Source organism: Pteronotus mesoamericanus, unplaced genomic scaffold, assembly GCF_021234165.1.
Source record: "Pteronotus mesoamericanus isolate MK-2021 breed Mesoamerican mustached bat unplaced genomic scaffold, CSHL_Meso_final contig_20, whole genome shotgun sequence".
NCBI lineage: Eukaryota > Metazoa > Chordata > Mammalia > Chiroptera > Mormoopidae > Pteronotus > Pteronotus mesoamericanus.
Window position 1 is genome coordinate 88605007 of NW_026555085.1, and position 17300 is coordinate 88622306.

At 37.1% G+C, this 17300-nt stretch overlaps 1 protein-coding gene across 2 annotated transcripts in view; it reads left to right on the forward strand.

The window, feature by feature from the left end:
* Nucleotides 1–17300, forward strand: part of ADGRG6 (adhesion G protein-coupled receptor G6) — a 128259-nt gene that overhangs the window by 49759 nt on the left and 61200 nt on the right. For both annotated transcript variants that reach the window (XM_054570045.1, XM_054570044.1), the window contains exons 3-4: nt 14015–14356; nt 16592–17215. In XM_054570045.1, coding sequence (XP_054426020.1) covers nt 14015–14356; nt 16592–17215 — 966 coding nt within the window. The remainder of the gene's footprint in view (nt 1–14014; nt 14357–16591; nt 17216–17300) is intronic.

Consider the following 17300-nt stretch of genomic DNA (forward strand, 5'->3'; position numbering starts at 1 on the left):
TTTATTGGATATAACCCAAAGATTCAAAGAGGAAGCAGACAGCAAAGGGCTCCCACCCAAGCTATGTCCAAAATATATTTTATTGTACTTTTCTGAGTTTCTTACCATCAACTATTAAAGGAGGTTGAGAGGAGAAAGTGATAGTTTAATCTGTCATCATGCTATTACAGTTATATCTAACATGGTGATTTAATCACAACTCATACCAAACATTCTCAGTGTAGAATGTTTCCTCCCAGCCTTCCCCTAAAATCTTGGATCAAATCAACTGAGCATTGACATTATATTTTCTTTTAAAAATTTTTTAATCCACCAAAGACAGAGAAAGGATCCGCACATTAGTATTATTTGCACCTGTACCAATTGGAATACATACAATTTGTTATATGTTTTCATTGAAATTTTATTAACATTAAGTTTTGTCTTAATGATTTTGATAGAAAGGTTACACTAACATATGAGATTTTCTAACTAAAATCCTAATTTTTTATATTTCTGAAATGGGTGTACCCCAGAAGGTAGATATATATCTTTTTACATGGCTTCAGCATCACTTGAAGTCATGTGAAAAAAAATCAAACTGTGAATTGAAAGGCTGTACCTAAAAATGATGTCATGAAGTGAATTGATAGAACTAAACAGGGTATAGTGCTGCCTTTGTCTCTAGCTTCAGCAGCCCAAATCTAATTGTTGAATAATGTGCTTGGGAGGACAGTAGTGTCTTTCACTGAAATGCTGCGCAGAAAGTTCCAGTCAGGCAGTGTGCTATTTCCAGTCAAGTGTATGGGGGGTTTACATACTGAGAGCAGCTGTAAAGATGTTGGCATTGGAGCAACTCTGAAGCCAGTTCAAATAGAAACTTAGATTTGTGTCCAAAAGAGCTTCTGTGAACTATAGGTGTTTAATTTTCAGCTCTCTGTGAGCAAATGTTTAAATATAGTAAACAGAAATAAAAAGATAGGCTCTCCTTCAAGGTTTTGCTTTTCTCATAGTTTGCGAAAGGGGGACTTTGCTGTGTCCGAGTTGGTAATGACTAGATGTGGTCCTCACTTTGGCAGCTATACATTGTCTTACAATCACTTAGAAAAGTATGTTTTGGTCAAGAGCTTTGGCCTGCATTTTAAGTTCAATATCATATATATACTTCTTACTGACCATGTTTGTTATAAGACAAATAGCAAACAAGGAACTTCATCTTCATTGCCTGCTTTTGAATCATGACTTAGTTTTATAGAAATCTGTAAAACATCATAAAATAATATCCATAAAAATGATGTATTACAGAAAAATGTTGGTAATTTAAAAAACTTCCTTTCAGGCAAAATCACACACATGTGTATAAACTATTAATGTCATTTTATAAGCAAATATTAACTTCTATTAAAATTTCAATTGACTGTTTTGCAGCCCATTTTGCATAGCGAAGCTAGCAGCAGCCCTTCCATTAGAACAACACTGCATTGGCTGGGTCCTTCAGAAAAATGCCTCATGTCTTGCTCATCCTAAAAACTGAAAGTCAGCCGATTATACTGGAGGGAGAAAAAAAATCATTTTTATTTCCCTGAGTAGAGATTCAGCTCTAATTATCTTAGCAAATAACTCTCGGAAAGATCTATTCTCCAAATATCTTCTACTTACTTTAATTCATTATTAAAGCATTCAGAAACTTAAAGTTTATCTTTTCTTAGTTGAGTTTTGATGCCAAAATGGTACATAGTCTTCCCATCAGAAATCCTTTCCTAGGAAAATGATGTATGTGTGTCTAAAGCTGTGTATTTATATTAGATCCTGAAGTGCCATTGTTTGAAATTTCCTTTCAGTTTTTTTTCTCTAAGATTGACCTTCCTATGTAATTTCAGTAATCACTGGGGCTCAGTGTGCCCATTTATTAGTGTTATTTTGATAAAGAGTGGGGTGACCGCCCTGGCTGGGTAGCTCAGGTGGTCAGTGTCATCCCTATAAACCAAAGTTGTGGGTTCAGTCCTCGGTCAGGGCACATAAAAGGATCAACCAATGAATGCGTAACTAATTGGAACAACAAATCGATGTCTCTCTCAAGTCAATAAAACAGTGTGGGGTGACTATGTTTTATACAGCTTGTATTGGAGCAGAATAGAATTATACCTAGTATTATTTCTAAATAACTTCTTAGATATTACCCTACAAAACTTTCCTACATACTGTTTTAACTGGGATCATGAAAGGAATCTTTCTCTCAAACACTGCAAAGCTGAGTGGTAATCCAGAACATACAAACCATTTTACAGAAGTTTTGAGTGATCTTTCAGCTCCCCCAACATGATGGAGCAGATGTTTGCAGCGTAGGCAGCCTGCTCTCCCCAGCGACAGTGAGGTTTGCCCTTGCCCAGACCTCTGGGGCACTGACAACCTTCTGTTCTCAGGTCTGCGCCTCCAGCGGGAAGCACACGGCACTGTTTGCTCCATAGGCCGCCCAGCCCACCCCCGTTTCGTGGTTTGGCTTTCTCGTGGGCTTGCTTGCAGGTGTGACCTTATTCACCCACCTATAACAAGTCGCTGTCCCATTTTTCTGAAGTTTAAAAATAGAACCGGCTGAAAGAAGACCGTAAGCAAGTCAATTTTTATACTATCCCGGAAACTTATAATTATAAAGTTTGGTGAACTTCATGAACTTTTCCAAGTGTGTTTTTGCCACAGCCTTGTGATTGATGTGGAGGACCCCCTGGGCAGCGGCGAAGCCCTTTAAATGTGGAGAAGCTGATTGAGCTGCCCTGATGCACATAACCAGCCAGAGGCTCTATTGGGTTAATACCTACATCACCCCATCCCCAACCCAGGGCAACTTGAAATTAGATCAACTAGATCTAATTAGATCTTGAAATTAGATCAATTAGATCGTTTTGATGATGGTGTGGCAAGCTGAAATTCCACCTTGCTTTTCAATAGGTGTGTTAACTTTATAAAAGTAAACTGTTTTTCTTTTGTAAAGTAAGCTGGTAGGCATCAATAACGCACTAAAGCAGTTACATTAAGTAGAAAGGAGGTGATTTTTTTTTCCTGATGTAACCACACTCTAAATCTTCACAATCTGTCACAGCTAGCTCTATAATTCTAAGCCAGCAATATTCAGAATAGCATAAGGACTGTTAGCAAGATGTGGAAATTTTCTTGAGCAGTCGGAATATGTCCCAGAAGCCAGGATGTTTGCTGACCATTAGCTCTAATTTCATTCGATCTGTATTGGCTGACTGATGGCCTCAAAGTGGACAAATGAATACAAATAGGCTGAGATTCATGACTACTCAGAAAGACCATCTTGTCTCAGGATCTCGCAAACTATACGTCAGCACACTCTTTTCCTTAGGGAAGTGTCTGCTGTCTTTATGGCCCTCCTGGAAACTTCTTCCTAGTACAGGGAGCAACTGAAGCTCTGTTGTGTGTAAGGACCTGAATCTATCACCCATGCTAGGGTTTTCAAACCAAAACAGACACTTCTTTCAGATGTGGAATGCCTAGTGACAAGCTCAGAGTCACATGGTTGGCTAACGGAAGAGCCAAGACTAGAATCCACTGGGATCCACTTGTCCTATGGCTAGTTGTCCACAGAAACCCCGCTCTTTCAAGAGGAGGGCAGTTTGCTCTCATTTGGCACAAAGTAATTACTCACTAAATGCTACTTGTAATTACTGTTGTTACTGTTATCTCACTCCTCTTTCTCCATATTGTTAACGATAACATGCTGTACAAGTTTATATGGCTTGTATTCAAATTGTAAAGGAAATACTTTGAAAAGCATAATTTTAGATATGGAAAGGATCTTGAAAGTAAGTCAGGTTCAGCTTAATAAACACACTGTCCTAGCCATGATGACTTTTTTTTTTTTGCAATAATAACAAAATATTTTTCACTAGCTAGATTACGTAATTTAGATAGAAAGGAGTTAGACTAAAAAAAGATGTTTTTAAAGTTCAATTTCAGAGCTTGCTGAAAAATACTTAAGATTATATATTTCTCTCTCTCTTATATACTTACATATTATATTTGAAATCTATGTTAAAACATATGCATAGTTTAACATTATAAATTTTAACATCATACAAATATTTTGAAAAGTAATTCTAGCAATGAATTAACTCAAGCCAATTAGACAGCATATTTAAACAAGCTATTTATGTATGTTATGGAAAGTTTTACTGAGAAAATATTTCTATTTTTAAAAATCTATATTATGGAAATTTTACATCAGACCTTTCTTATTACTAAGATGTTAACATAAAAAGTATTCCTTAAAAGACACAATTATGCCAGTTGCATCTATAATTTGCTCTGCACCAAACCTTGACTATTTAAACTGCTTCCATTTCTGTGTACAGACCTGAGTGGGTTGTTTAATACCCTCAAATTAAAGGCTTATTTGGAAAACTTGAGCTAAGATGCGCAGTTACCCTGTGACCGCCACCTTCTTCCCAATATATTCTCCCAACCTATTGGGAGGGCAGGTTTTTACAACCACAACTTGTTCTAGCTATTAATTTCAGGTTCTTCACCTGCACCACATAACATGGAATAAATTGGAAGCAATAACCTTCACTGACTTTTCAAATTTGTTTTACTCCTACCTGCCCTCCTCCCCCTCTGGTAGCCCTGTGTGCAGATACCGAAAAGAAAGCTGGAAATGAATGGAAGTGGGGGCCCAGAAAACGGAATGAATGAATGAGTGAATAAACAAACTGAAATGTGGCTAACATGCTCTGCTATTAAATAACAATCATAATCACAACAACACTAAAAACTAATATTTTTTGAGCATCTTACTATAAGCGAAATATATTCCTAGTACTTTATATGGACAGTTCATGTGCTCGAAAAGTTAGTAATGCACCGTTTAGCCAGTAGTTTCCTCATTGCCTTCATGGGTATTAGAACTATAATGAGCTTTTATCAGGTTAGAACATTCTCCACTTGTGTTGGTAATGTTTAGCAATATTTTTCTGGTCAATGCCAACAAAAACCAAAACCAGTTTTACCCTGCGAATGTTGCCTAGATAGTCCTTATGTAAAGATTGTCTGTGACAATCTTGAGTGGCATGAACAGTCTCGGCATGGACAAGGTGGGCGTTTTTTACAGCGCCCTCAGTTTTTCTTTTGGAGTAATGGAACATGCAGGATCAAAGTTGAGACAGACCTGCAGTGAACTCTGGGTTGGTCACTTCACTGCTTTTCTGTTTTCCCATCAACAGTTAGGTTTTGCTTCAGTGAGTCTGTGCAGATTAATCTTCCCTGCCACTGTGACAGCTATTTGCTTTCCACAAACAAGCTGTCATGGTAGCTTGCTGTCTTTTGTCTTTCTTCTTGTCATCTTTGAAGTCCTTTGAGTTTGGCTGCAGTGATTCTTACAAGGGTCTTTGTTCACTGGTAGTTTTGTGTTGTTTATGTATAAAAGGGCGAGGTTTTTAAAAAATATCTGTGCTAAACATAAATCTGATTATATTACTTTCCCATAATTAAAACCTTTTATTTTCACTTCTGCTTTTATGATAATTTTTCATTTTCTTCAGCATGGTTTGCAAAATCCTACCGAACCTCATCTCTGCCTCCCTTGCGATTTTATCTCTTACTTTCTCCCCACTTTGCACACTATGCTTCTGCAAAACTCGTAAGTTGCTTGGACAATCCATGCTCTCTCTCACCTGCAAGGCTTTGCATTTGCTGACCCAACTGCCCAGAACATTCTTCTTTTTTTTCTCATCTGCCTCCCTTCTTTATTGGCTCACTTCTATGCTGCATATTTAGGTCTCAGTTCCTTTTTCATCTGTTAGAAATGGTACCATTTCTAGGGAGTTTAAACCTATATTATCATACTCAACCTACCTGCTCTATCCAGCAATTTTCACATTGCATTATCACTATCTACTTATTTATCTTCCTTTACAATAGCGTATACATTCTTTAAAGTCAGAAGTTATATCTTATCCATGGCTGTATTCCCAGCACCGATTACAGTGCCTGGCACAAACATGCTTAACAACTATGAAGTGAAGTATTTGTTCAGTGAACAGATGTGGGAGATGGTTAAGAGATGGATTAGAATGTATGAAGAGGGCATATATAGAATACTGTATGTGTCATTCAAAAAAGCTTATTTTATTGGATCCCTGAGAAAATTTTGAGTTACAGAAAACATACTTTTAGACTTGTATTTTCATTTTCATAGATGTTGTAGTGATGTGGAGGATGAGTTGGAGGTAACAAGACTTTTGACAGGAAGACTAGTTACTGAGATTTTTGTCCAAGAAAGAAAAAATGAGAACCTTAAACTAAGTGGCCATGGGGATGATATGAGGGAATAAACTAAATGGTTGTGAATAAAATAAACATCATATCTCTTGACAAACTATTTGACATGGTGTGGGAGAAAGAAGAGACAAAGGATATTTGGAGTCCTAGCTCGGCTTGGTCTTATACTACTAACAATTATTTAGTGTATAAAGAAAACAAATTATTAGAGGACTGGCATTTGGATTGAGGGGTCTACGGGATATCCAAGTGGAGATGTCAAGTAGACATTCACGACTATGGGCGTGGTGCTCAGTAGAACATGTACGTCATCAGTATCTGAACATAATGAAGGCCTGTGTTTGGATGAGACCACCCAGAGAGAATGAGTGTAGAGAAAGGACCATTGAAGAGAGCCCCAAAAACTACGGGCTTGAAGCACACTTGGTTGTAAGGAACAGCGACCTACTAAAGCTAGATAAAGTTAAGTAGGACAGTAGGTATAATAAGAGTTCTTGTCATAGAATCCAAAGGCAAGCTACAAAGAGCAGCTCCTCCCATTAATTACTAGGTATGGAATTAAAGTTTTTGTGTTTCCCAAACATCTGTTTCCTCTCTTTGTTCTGTACCTTTTCTCTTGCTCTCCCTCTCTCTCTTTTTTTATCTACCCATTAGTGTTCTTTGCAAGTAGCTAAGGCATCTTCTACCTTTGAATGTATATAATTTCATCATTGCATTGTTCACCATTATCTGAATAAATTATCTGTAGTTCTGACTTCAAAGTCTCAAGGAGAGAATCTGACCAAGTAACCAGAAGTTGTGGTATGAATAAGGCTGCAGGTGATGTGGGAGGAGAGATCTTGGGAGAAGGTATGTTCATGAAGACTGGCAATAGTTTCTGTAGTATGTTGTTATTTAAAGGAGTACTTCTCAGGTTTTAATGAGCTTATGAATCACCAGAGAATCTTGTTAAAATACAGATTTTGGATAGTACCCCTGGGTGATTTTGCATGCTGCCCAGTCTCCCAACAGGTGCTGCTGCTCCTACTGCTGGCCTAAGGGCGGTACTTGGAATAGCAAGGATTTGAGGACAAGTAGAGAAGGAGGGATTCTCAGAGAAGGCAGAGCAAACGCAGGAGGAGAAAAAGGAGAAGGTAGGAACCATGGGGGAGAAACTAAAAAATCGGGGAGTGTTCAGAGGAATCGAATGTTGCAGAGGGTGAGTGAGATAAAGTTGGAAGCCTCTTTAGTATAAAAAATGTCCACAATTTTGTGAATTCTTTTCACTAGTGCTTAGAAGCCTATGCATCAGACAGCAAGAAGATCCATGGCTGGAATCATGCAGAGTTGGGGAGTTACTGCACAGGAAAATGGAAGGGAATAAGAGACTTGACTATATTAACCAGAAGATTACATGGGAAGACCAGGAAGTTTAGGTTGTTTCAAATTATGCATTGCCTTTAGATTACTTTGTTTTGTTTTTTAATACTGGAGAAAAACTCAATTACTGCATAAGAGAATAGTTTCCCATGAAAATGTGTGTGGGTGTGTGTGCCTGTGCATGCCCATGTGCCTGTGTATTTAATCCTCTTGCAAGGGATATCCATCAATATTATAAGCAGACTCTACACGGATTTACAACAGTTCACTTGTTTGGATCTTCCAAAAGTATTACATTTGGCATTCCATGGGGAATGTTCTCATGCCAAGCTGATTATGGAAAGACAGGACTCGCCGTTTATACGTTAACAATCTTACAAAAGATAGAAGCATGAGGGTGTGGTGCATGTGAATTTCTTAGGCGATTCAAAAAATTGTCAAGCTTAAAGATGCCTCATCAAGGAACCTTTCATTCAACTTCTTGTTAGTTTTCTTTTTTAACTATGTAAAACTTTATTGGAGTGATTGAAATAAAGTGGTAGTTTCATATTCATCGTGCTTCCAAAGAACATTGTGAGGTGAAAACATCACAGAGGGAAATCAAACAATTTTCTGGTCAGCTCTGGGAAAACTAGAGTTTTGGGAATAAGCTGATGTGCTTGCTTGGCTGCTGAGGGTCCTGGCAGGGTGCTGGAATGACCCATGGAACCCCGGTCGAAGAGCAACCCTCCCAGCACAGAGATGCTACTTGGAGTGCAGAGCCTGAGGAGGAGTGCTGAGGGAGGCTGGCGATACTTGCCAAGTCTATCACATTAACAGAATCGCAGATTTGTAGTGAATTGCAGAGTCACAGCCAGATTGTCTCCGGATTCCTTGCCATCCTAAAATTATCTGCGTAGAGGCCTGAAATCACTTAAGTATAAATACTTCGATGAAGTGGTTCAGCGCTGTAGTATTATCAGTCATTTGATACATTCTAGAATCTAAAGTATTATTTACCTTTTACAGTTCAGAGCAGTGTTACACCGGGCAGCATTTCACGGGATCAGGAGAACTGGTGCGTGGTTGTCCTGACTTTGCAGTGATGTAAGCATTAGAACTGGCCCTAGAACTCCCAGCGCTTGGTCCTTGGCTTTAATCTTCAGAAACCCTCAAGGCTGCTAAATATTTTAAACCTTCTAAAGCAAATGATAGACTTTCCATTCATTAGAATTTAATATAGTCACATAGATCATTCAGAAAAGGACTTCAGACACAAGCTGAGCAGTAACTTAAGCTGTGTTTTCTGAAAATGATTTTCACTGGCTGGTTTTTCCAACAAATTCATTAGTGACAGTTTTACAGACGTTCAAATAAAGAACAAGATTTAATTTGAATGCATTCATTCTGTTCACCATTTAATACAGTGTAAGAAAAACATTCATTCCGTCTACAGATCTGCCCTGAAAGCAGCTAAAATTGATCTCTTGGTTTGAGTTATCTCTTGGGATATGAAACTCCTATTTTTGGAAGCTTTTAAAGAACATATGTGGTTTCCAGAGAAGTGCTTGCAGCAAGTGTGGAGAAAAATTCAAATCTCTGAGATTAAAAACCCAGTATGATAATGGTTATTGAAACTATATCTGAATGCTGTTTATAAATGAAGATAGGCTTTAGCATGACTGGGAGGTTTTCCATTTTAGGTTTGAGTTTCTTTGAAAAATAAGTTTTGTGGAAGTATGCACAAATAAATTATTGCCAAACATTCACAAGCATAGGCAAGAACTGAGGGTGGAATTTGTTTTATTGTGTAGATTACCTGAAAACTTTGTTTTTATAGATTAGTGAGTAGATTTCTATAACTGTCTTTGAGAACACCTTGAGCCAGATGCTTTGAGTTCGGTAACTTCCAGATGATATGTTAACTCTGGTTCACCAAGGCTTCATTCAGTGGTCACTTAAGTAGCCATCTTTCTAAGTAGCCCTGCCTTTATGAGAAAGCAAATTCATTTCTTAATGAACTAGCTGATAGCGTAGGAATCAGTGAGCAGTGACATTTGATTTCTCCGAATGGAAAAATCCTAAGCACTATATTTTAGACTCTCCAACATTCTTCACTAAAATATTTTAAAATTAGTCTCTTAAAATGTATTACTTTAAATGTGATTACACTGTGTTTAACAAATTGCCCTTTGAACAAAGTCTCTTAAAACAGTACTTGGGCTTACCACTTCGCTATGTCTATTGTTAATTTCAGAAAGACACCAGACTTAATTTCAGAAGGACTGGTTTGACTCTCGATCTCACTATAAATTAAGTGTGTAACTTTGGGCAAATTTATCTGTATCAGCTTTATTTGTTTCATTTGAATATGGAGGTGAGACTAATTCTCAGGGTTATTATGATGTCAAATGAGATAATGTATATGAAAGCCCTTTAACATGAATCGATCTATAAATATAATGAACATGATGACACTGTGCCTCGTTTAATTGACATTTAATCCAGTTAAGATAATCACTGTTCAGTAACACTGTCTCTAAATGCTGTCTAGCTACTATGCTTTAAATGTTTTTTGATGAATATTATGGGTGTCTTCTTGCTGAAGCACAGATTTTGTGTTCTAGTAGTGGGTGATAATAGGCAACACTTAAATAGTGCTAACTGTGCACCCACACAGCTCCCAGGATTCACCATATTAACCCACGTAATCCCCGCAATAACTCTGGGAGGCAGGTGCTGTTATTACCGCTGGTGTAAAATTGGTGACACTGGGGCACAGGGAGATGAACTTGTTCAAAATTATAGTCAGTGTTATCAGTCAAATTAATTTTTCCCACACCTTTAATTCAGTTCTTTAGGAAAGAATTTGGCAACAAGCAATGTACTGTGATAAAGGATATCATGAACAGTACTTGGGTCTTGGATATGGGGAATGTTGCCTCTTTTTGGAAAAATGACGCTGCCTGCACATATGTTGGGATGGCACAAAGAGTGTATCTTATTTTCCTTTGTGTTTTTCTTTTTAATCTTTAGTGCATATTATTGGATTGATTCGTGTTTATTTACTGGGATTACTTCTCTCTCCCGAGCCCAAGGCACAGTCACAGGAAGCCAACCTTATCGGAGAACTCTGTTCATCTCGGTCCCGTGCTATGAGTGAAGCAATTGAAAGAGCCCCAAACCCCATCTGAAGAGATATCCAGAGCTCATATACCCTTCAGCTTTTTCTTTAGATTTAGATTTTGTTTGAATTAGGTTCGTATACTGTACTTAGTCATTTTTGATTTAGGCATTTCCCATTCATTTAAACTAATTTTTTCATAAATTTAACCAGTTTTTTAACTTTATTTTTATTGTTGACACTATAACATGTCTCTATTTTCCCCTCTTAGCCCACCTCCACCCAGTCCTCATCTTCCCTTCCCTCTGGCCATCAGTACACTGTTGTCTGTGTCTATGGGTTGTGCATATGCGGGGAGAACCCCCAAAAGCCAGAATTATCCTCTGGACAGTAGACCCCTTATACTGTAGGCTTCCCCCTGCTAGGTGAGTGTTTTAGGAACCCATCTGTATCTGTGTACCAGCTGGCATTGTTGTGAGAGGCTGTGTTTGGCTTCAGTGAATTTTTTGAAGACTCTTGATGCATTTGTCCATTTCATGATGGGTGATTTCCGAGTATACCTTCCCATACTGCTCTGAGGGCTCAGCAGTTTTTGACCCAAAATGCATGGCCCTCATGCCCCACCCTCTCTATTCACCCAGTCTCACCCGAGCGACTTTTTTTTTTTTAATTTCCTTGATGAAAAAAGTCCTTAAAGGGAAATGTTTTGCCCACGTGAAAGAGGTGAAACAAAAAACAGCAGAAGCACTAAAAGGCATCAAAATTGATGAAGTCAAAAACTGTTTTGAGCAGTGGAAAAAAGTTTCAGTGGGTGTATTGCATCAAATTGAGAGTACTTTGAAGGTGACTGAAGTTTAAACTTGTAAGAATAAATACACAATTTTGTATAAATAAATTCCTGGTTTTCTTGGTCCTCCTCCCCATATATAACCAGTTTTGTCAAAGGTCTTTTATGTGTCAGGGATGCTGTGAGGAGTAAATGGTGCCTATGACAGTACATACTATCTGCTTGTTGAGCTTAGAGACTAGAGGGAGAAGAAAGACAATAAGCAAATGATCTCATGGATGGAAGTAACACACTGCTCTGAATAGTGTGACAACGGAGAGGAGCACGGTGGCTCAGGGATGGCTGAGATAAGGCATTTGGCAAACACTTGATGGTCATAAACTGTTTTCTCCCGGTTGTCTTCAAGCGTGTACAAGATGTTGGAGACATAGGGAGGCAAAACAGAGGGAGGGCAAGTTAGAAAGAACGGATGGGGAACAAAGTTAGCAAGACAGTGCATGACACAAAAACCATGCACGACACAAACAGTGCAGGACACAAAAATGGTGCATGAAACAAAAACAGTGCATGACACAAGGTGGTTACAGGGAATGGTAAAAAGCAAAACTTAATTTGAGTAGCATAACGTATACGCTCTTGAATATATTACTGTATATATAGAAGAATAATATTTGTCATAACTACCATTTTCAAGAAATGTTATTGCATTTTCATTGCACTCAGTTTCGTGAAAAGGGGAGGAACACAATAAATTTAGAGTGATTTACATTAACATGGTAAAAGTACTTTATTATTTGAAAATATACATGTCAGTTTCATGGTGATTTCTTTATCCAGAATGTTGGATAAATGAGACTAATGCCTACATTTACACAAATACTTAAAAGAAGTATGAATATTAATTGCAAAAGCATTACTACATGGGAAAACAGTAGATCTTGGTTTCCGATTTTACCTGGTAGCCAACGCCTGGTTAAATAATAATTGAGAAATAATTGATTGCTTTACTTTTCTTCTACTTCTCATTACCAATTGTCATTATTTGTTTATCTTTGTGTCCAAAACAGAAATGCAAGAATCATTCAGAGACTCAGTCTTCCCTGTATATAATCTTCATTGGTATATACTAACTGTAACAGGCACTCAATAAATATTCACTGAATGAATGCATAAATGAGATAATCACACAAGTATATAATTACAAACTATAATAAACCAATGTGATAAATGAATGTACTTTCAAAACTATGAGCATTCCACACATTCAAGGTGATACTATTTTTTTGAATTTTAGAAAAAAAAAATAATCTGCCAGAAGATAACATGTTAATTCTTTTGTATTGGTGGCTTGCTTTCTCTTTTTAAATTTTTGTTCAATTACAATTGACATTCAATTATCTTACATTAGTTTCAGGTGTACTGCATAGTGGGTAGACATTTATATAATTCACAAAGTGAAACTCCCAATAATTCTAGTACCACCTGTCCTTATACATAGTTGTTACAATATTATTGACTATATTCCCTATGCTGTACTTTACATCCCTGCGACTATTTTGTAACTACCAATTTGTACCTCATAATTCCTTCATGTTTTTCAGTGATTCCCTCAGCTTCCCCCATCTGGCAACTCTCAGTTTGTTCTCTGTGTCAGTGAGTTTGTTTATTTTGCTCTTAGATTCCACATATAAGTGAAATCCTATGGTATTTGTCTTTCTCTGTCTGACTTATTTCACTTAGCATAATACCTTCTAGGTCCATCCATGTTGTCTGTCTCAAATGGTAAGATTTCATTCTTTTCTATGGTAGAGTAACATCTGATTGTATGTATGCACAACATCTTTGTCCAAATGTCTGTTGATGGGGAAAAGGGAACCCTGTGTACCTGTTGGTAAGAATGCAAATTGGTGCAGCCACCATGGAAGCTCCTCAAAAGATTAAAACTAGGACTACTTTATAACCCAGCAATTCCACTCTGGTTGTTTTCTCTTTAAACATTTACTTGCTAAGTGTTTCTCTTCCTTTTTATCCATGGTTTATAGTATTGAGTTCTACCCATACGGTTCTGTAACCTCCTCCAACTCAGTTCAGTTACTCTAGAGATTATTAGCTAAGGTCAGTGAAGATTTGTGAAATCCGTTGTTGCCTCCTGAGACCTCATGTGCTCCCTAAAAATGTATGCCAAGTGTTGTGGACCCTGTGCATTTCACTGGAAAGAGCTCCCAAACTTTCATCAGATTCTCAGAGAATATGATCCCTTCCCCCCAAGTTTAAAAAGAGTTGCTTTAAAATTTTGTATTTTTGCTTTACTTTTTGTTGCTTTATTGGTACTTCTTCTTTGAGATGGTTTTATTTTCCTTTTAATTTTCATGATTATATTTTGGTATTTTAAAATGTTTACAGTTTATCCCCAGTATGTGGTATTCTTGGATTATTATATGCCTCTGTTCCCAGCCCTTCTCTCTGTGTCTCTTTTGTCTGGCCAACAGTGCGAGGATGCGCCAACTGCAGGCTTGTCCTGTCTAACCCTTCTGGGACCTTTACTTCTCCGTGCTACCCTAATGACTACCCTAACACCCAGGCTTGCATGTGGACCCTCCAGGCCCCCACCGGCTATATCATTCAGATAACGTTTAATGACTTCGACATTGAAGAAGCTCCCAATTGCATTTATGACTCATTATCCCTTGATAATGGAGAAAGCCAGACTAAATTTTGTGGAGCAACTGCCAAAGGTCTATCATTTAACTCAAGTGCGAATGAGATGCATGTGTCCTTTTCAAGTGACTTTAGCATCCAGAAGAAAGGTTTCAATGCCAGCTACATCCGAGGTATGTAAACCAAAGACGATGCCAAGCTTCTGCTTTCATTTAACATGCTCTACAATAAACACAGGACCAGGAGACAGAGCTATGCTCTTTTATGTGCATGTGAATGATTAGGATGAGAACTAAGGGCAAGAAGATGTTAATATTCTCTGAGTATTCTCATTAGCAATATATAGCTACCAGATCCAAAATCTGGTTACAGTAGAGCTGAATTTTTTTATCTTGTTTATATGCAGAATGAACATTCTAAGGCTACTTGGAAGACACTAGATATTCCACAGCTAATAATTAAAATCTGTGATTTTAACATCTCTCCACTGAATGTTGAAAACATTTCTATTTAGAAATCATTTTATTTTAAGCTTTTAAGATGTTGCCCTTTTAAGGAACCATGCTAGGGGACAAATGTAGAAAATTAGCATAAAATTTTAAAAGAGCAATTCCCAAATTAAGCTAATAAACAGCATAATCTGAGGCAAGTCTCTTGAAAAATGGCAATTGAAGGAAAGAAAATATATGTTAATCAAATATATTTCCCAGATTCTGGTATATTTTAACATTTAAATCTATTCTTTCTAAAACCTGTATTTGCTTAAGGAACACTCAAGCTTCAAAATTGAGACGTAGTTATACATTTTTTTCTCTAGAGCTTCTTAAGTAGATGTCATGTATCAAGAAAAGAGACAAACAAACAAAAGGCACCACTATGAAAATGACTCTCATTATTATAAATTGTATTTTTTGTGGCAGGGTTATTTACTATTTGTAATTGACATTAGATATATGTGTGGTGAATTGAAACACATGTTTTAATTTTTTAAATAATGTTCTAAAAAATTATAAGGTGTTATAGGAAATTTAAAAATAGAAAAGAAGCAAATTACAATTACCTATTTATATACACCCAGCCATAACCATTAATAAATGATTGATAAACATGTTTCCTTCTAGCCTTTTCATTTTAACATTCATAGAACACTAGGTTCATATTACATAAGATCCTTTTGGGTCAATAGACCTGTAAACTGTTTTAATATTTAAAAAAATACACTAAAATATATAATTCGATTAAATTCCATCATGGATTTTTAACTACAATATTTATTTTAAAATGATATTTTGACCACAGACCTATTCTTGGTGTGCCCTAAAATATATTCAAACTAACATTCATATGAATCCTGTATTAAACAGTATTTTTGAAGAGAGCTCCTTTTCTCTCAAATCAGTTCATAATGTTTCACAATGTCTATTATATTAGCATAGGGCTAAATCCATAGCATTATTTACTAATTTCACATATGCGTGAGACTAGGCTAGTGTATTTTTATTTTGAATTTCTTATGCATATAATAGTAGTAACCCATATTAGTAATCAATACTAGCTATAGATCAACTATGGCAGAATCACTGTCCTCGTGCTTTGCAGGTATTAATTTATTCAATTCTTGTTGAGCACCTGTGTAATAGGTGCCATTGTCCTTCATTTTGCAGATGACAAAACTAGGGTAGAGCAAAGCGAGCAACATGCCCAAGGTCACACAGTGCAGCGGAGAGCTGGGAGGGGGAGCTCCATCATCTGCCCTTTGAGCCACAAGCTCAAACGTAAAAGACAGAAAATATGCTAGTTCAACTGTAAAGGAAATAGAGCTTAAAATTCCATTTTTGTTTACTGTTTTACTCGACTCCCTCTCCTCAAAGGACTTGTCCTTGTTTTTGTTCCTGAAATACCCATGTGGTAGGGAACATGAGTAGGATATGGGGTGTCTGGAAGGGAGAAAGGCAACAACAATCCCTACTAGAATTACTAGTTATTATAGAATTACTAGTCATTATATCTAGAAATTATTTGAAAGGAACATATTTTCAAAAATCTTAAGTATAAATAGAGCTTTCCTGAAACCGGTAGTTTTTAATTATGGTGGGTTGTTTTGTTTTTAAGTTCTGGAATTAAGAAAAATACTTGTTACTAACTTGACTGACCATACCTCAAAGTTTTGGTGTGAGACCCAACCCCGATTAGAGTTTAAATGGGTGGGATTTCTTACTGCTGTTATTATAATTGGTATAAGGGAATGGGTTGGTGATAGAGGGCAGATAGATGGCCAATGAAAGAGGGGATTGATGGAGCAGAAGTCAGTTAGTAGAGAGGTGGAGGGGTTGGATGTACCAGACATTTTACATCTTACTACTCCATATCTGAGGCTAACATGTTTTATTTATTATGTTTTGTCCTAGTTGCTGTGTCCTTAAGGAATCAAAAAGTCATTTTACCCCATACATTAGATGTGTACCAGGTATCTGTTGCAAAAAGTGTCTCTATTCCGGAGCTCAGCGCTTTCACACTCTGTTTTGAAGCAAACAAAATTGGCAAGGAAGACGGTGAATGGATGGCTTTCTCCTACTCAAATGCATCCTTCACACAGTTGCTCAGTTTCGGAAAGGCCAAGAGTGGCTACTTTCTAACTATATCTGGCTCACAGTGCTTACTAAACAGCGTGTTACCTGTAAAGGATAAAGAAGATATTTTCACAGAAAGCTTTGAGCAGCTTTGCATCGTTTGGAATAATTCTTTGGGCTCTGTGGGTATAAGTTTCAAAAGAAATTATGAAGCAGTTCCATGTGATTCTACCATCAATAAAGTTATTTCTGGGAATGGGAAATTGTTGTTGGGCTCCAATCAAATTGAAATTGCTTCTCTAAAAGGGGACATTTATAACTTTCGACTTTGGAATTTTACCATGGATTCCAAAATCCTCTCCAACCTCAGCTGTAACGTGAAAGGGAATGTGGTCGACTGGCAAAATGACTTTTGGAATATCCCAACTCTAGCTCTGAAAGCTGAAAGCAACCTCAGCTGTGGTAAGTCCGTGACATATTAACTCTTTGTTTAAAGCATCGCTCTATGAATATTTCAACAAAAAAAGTATACATGCATGTACATATG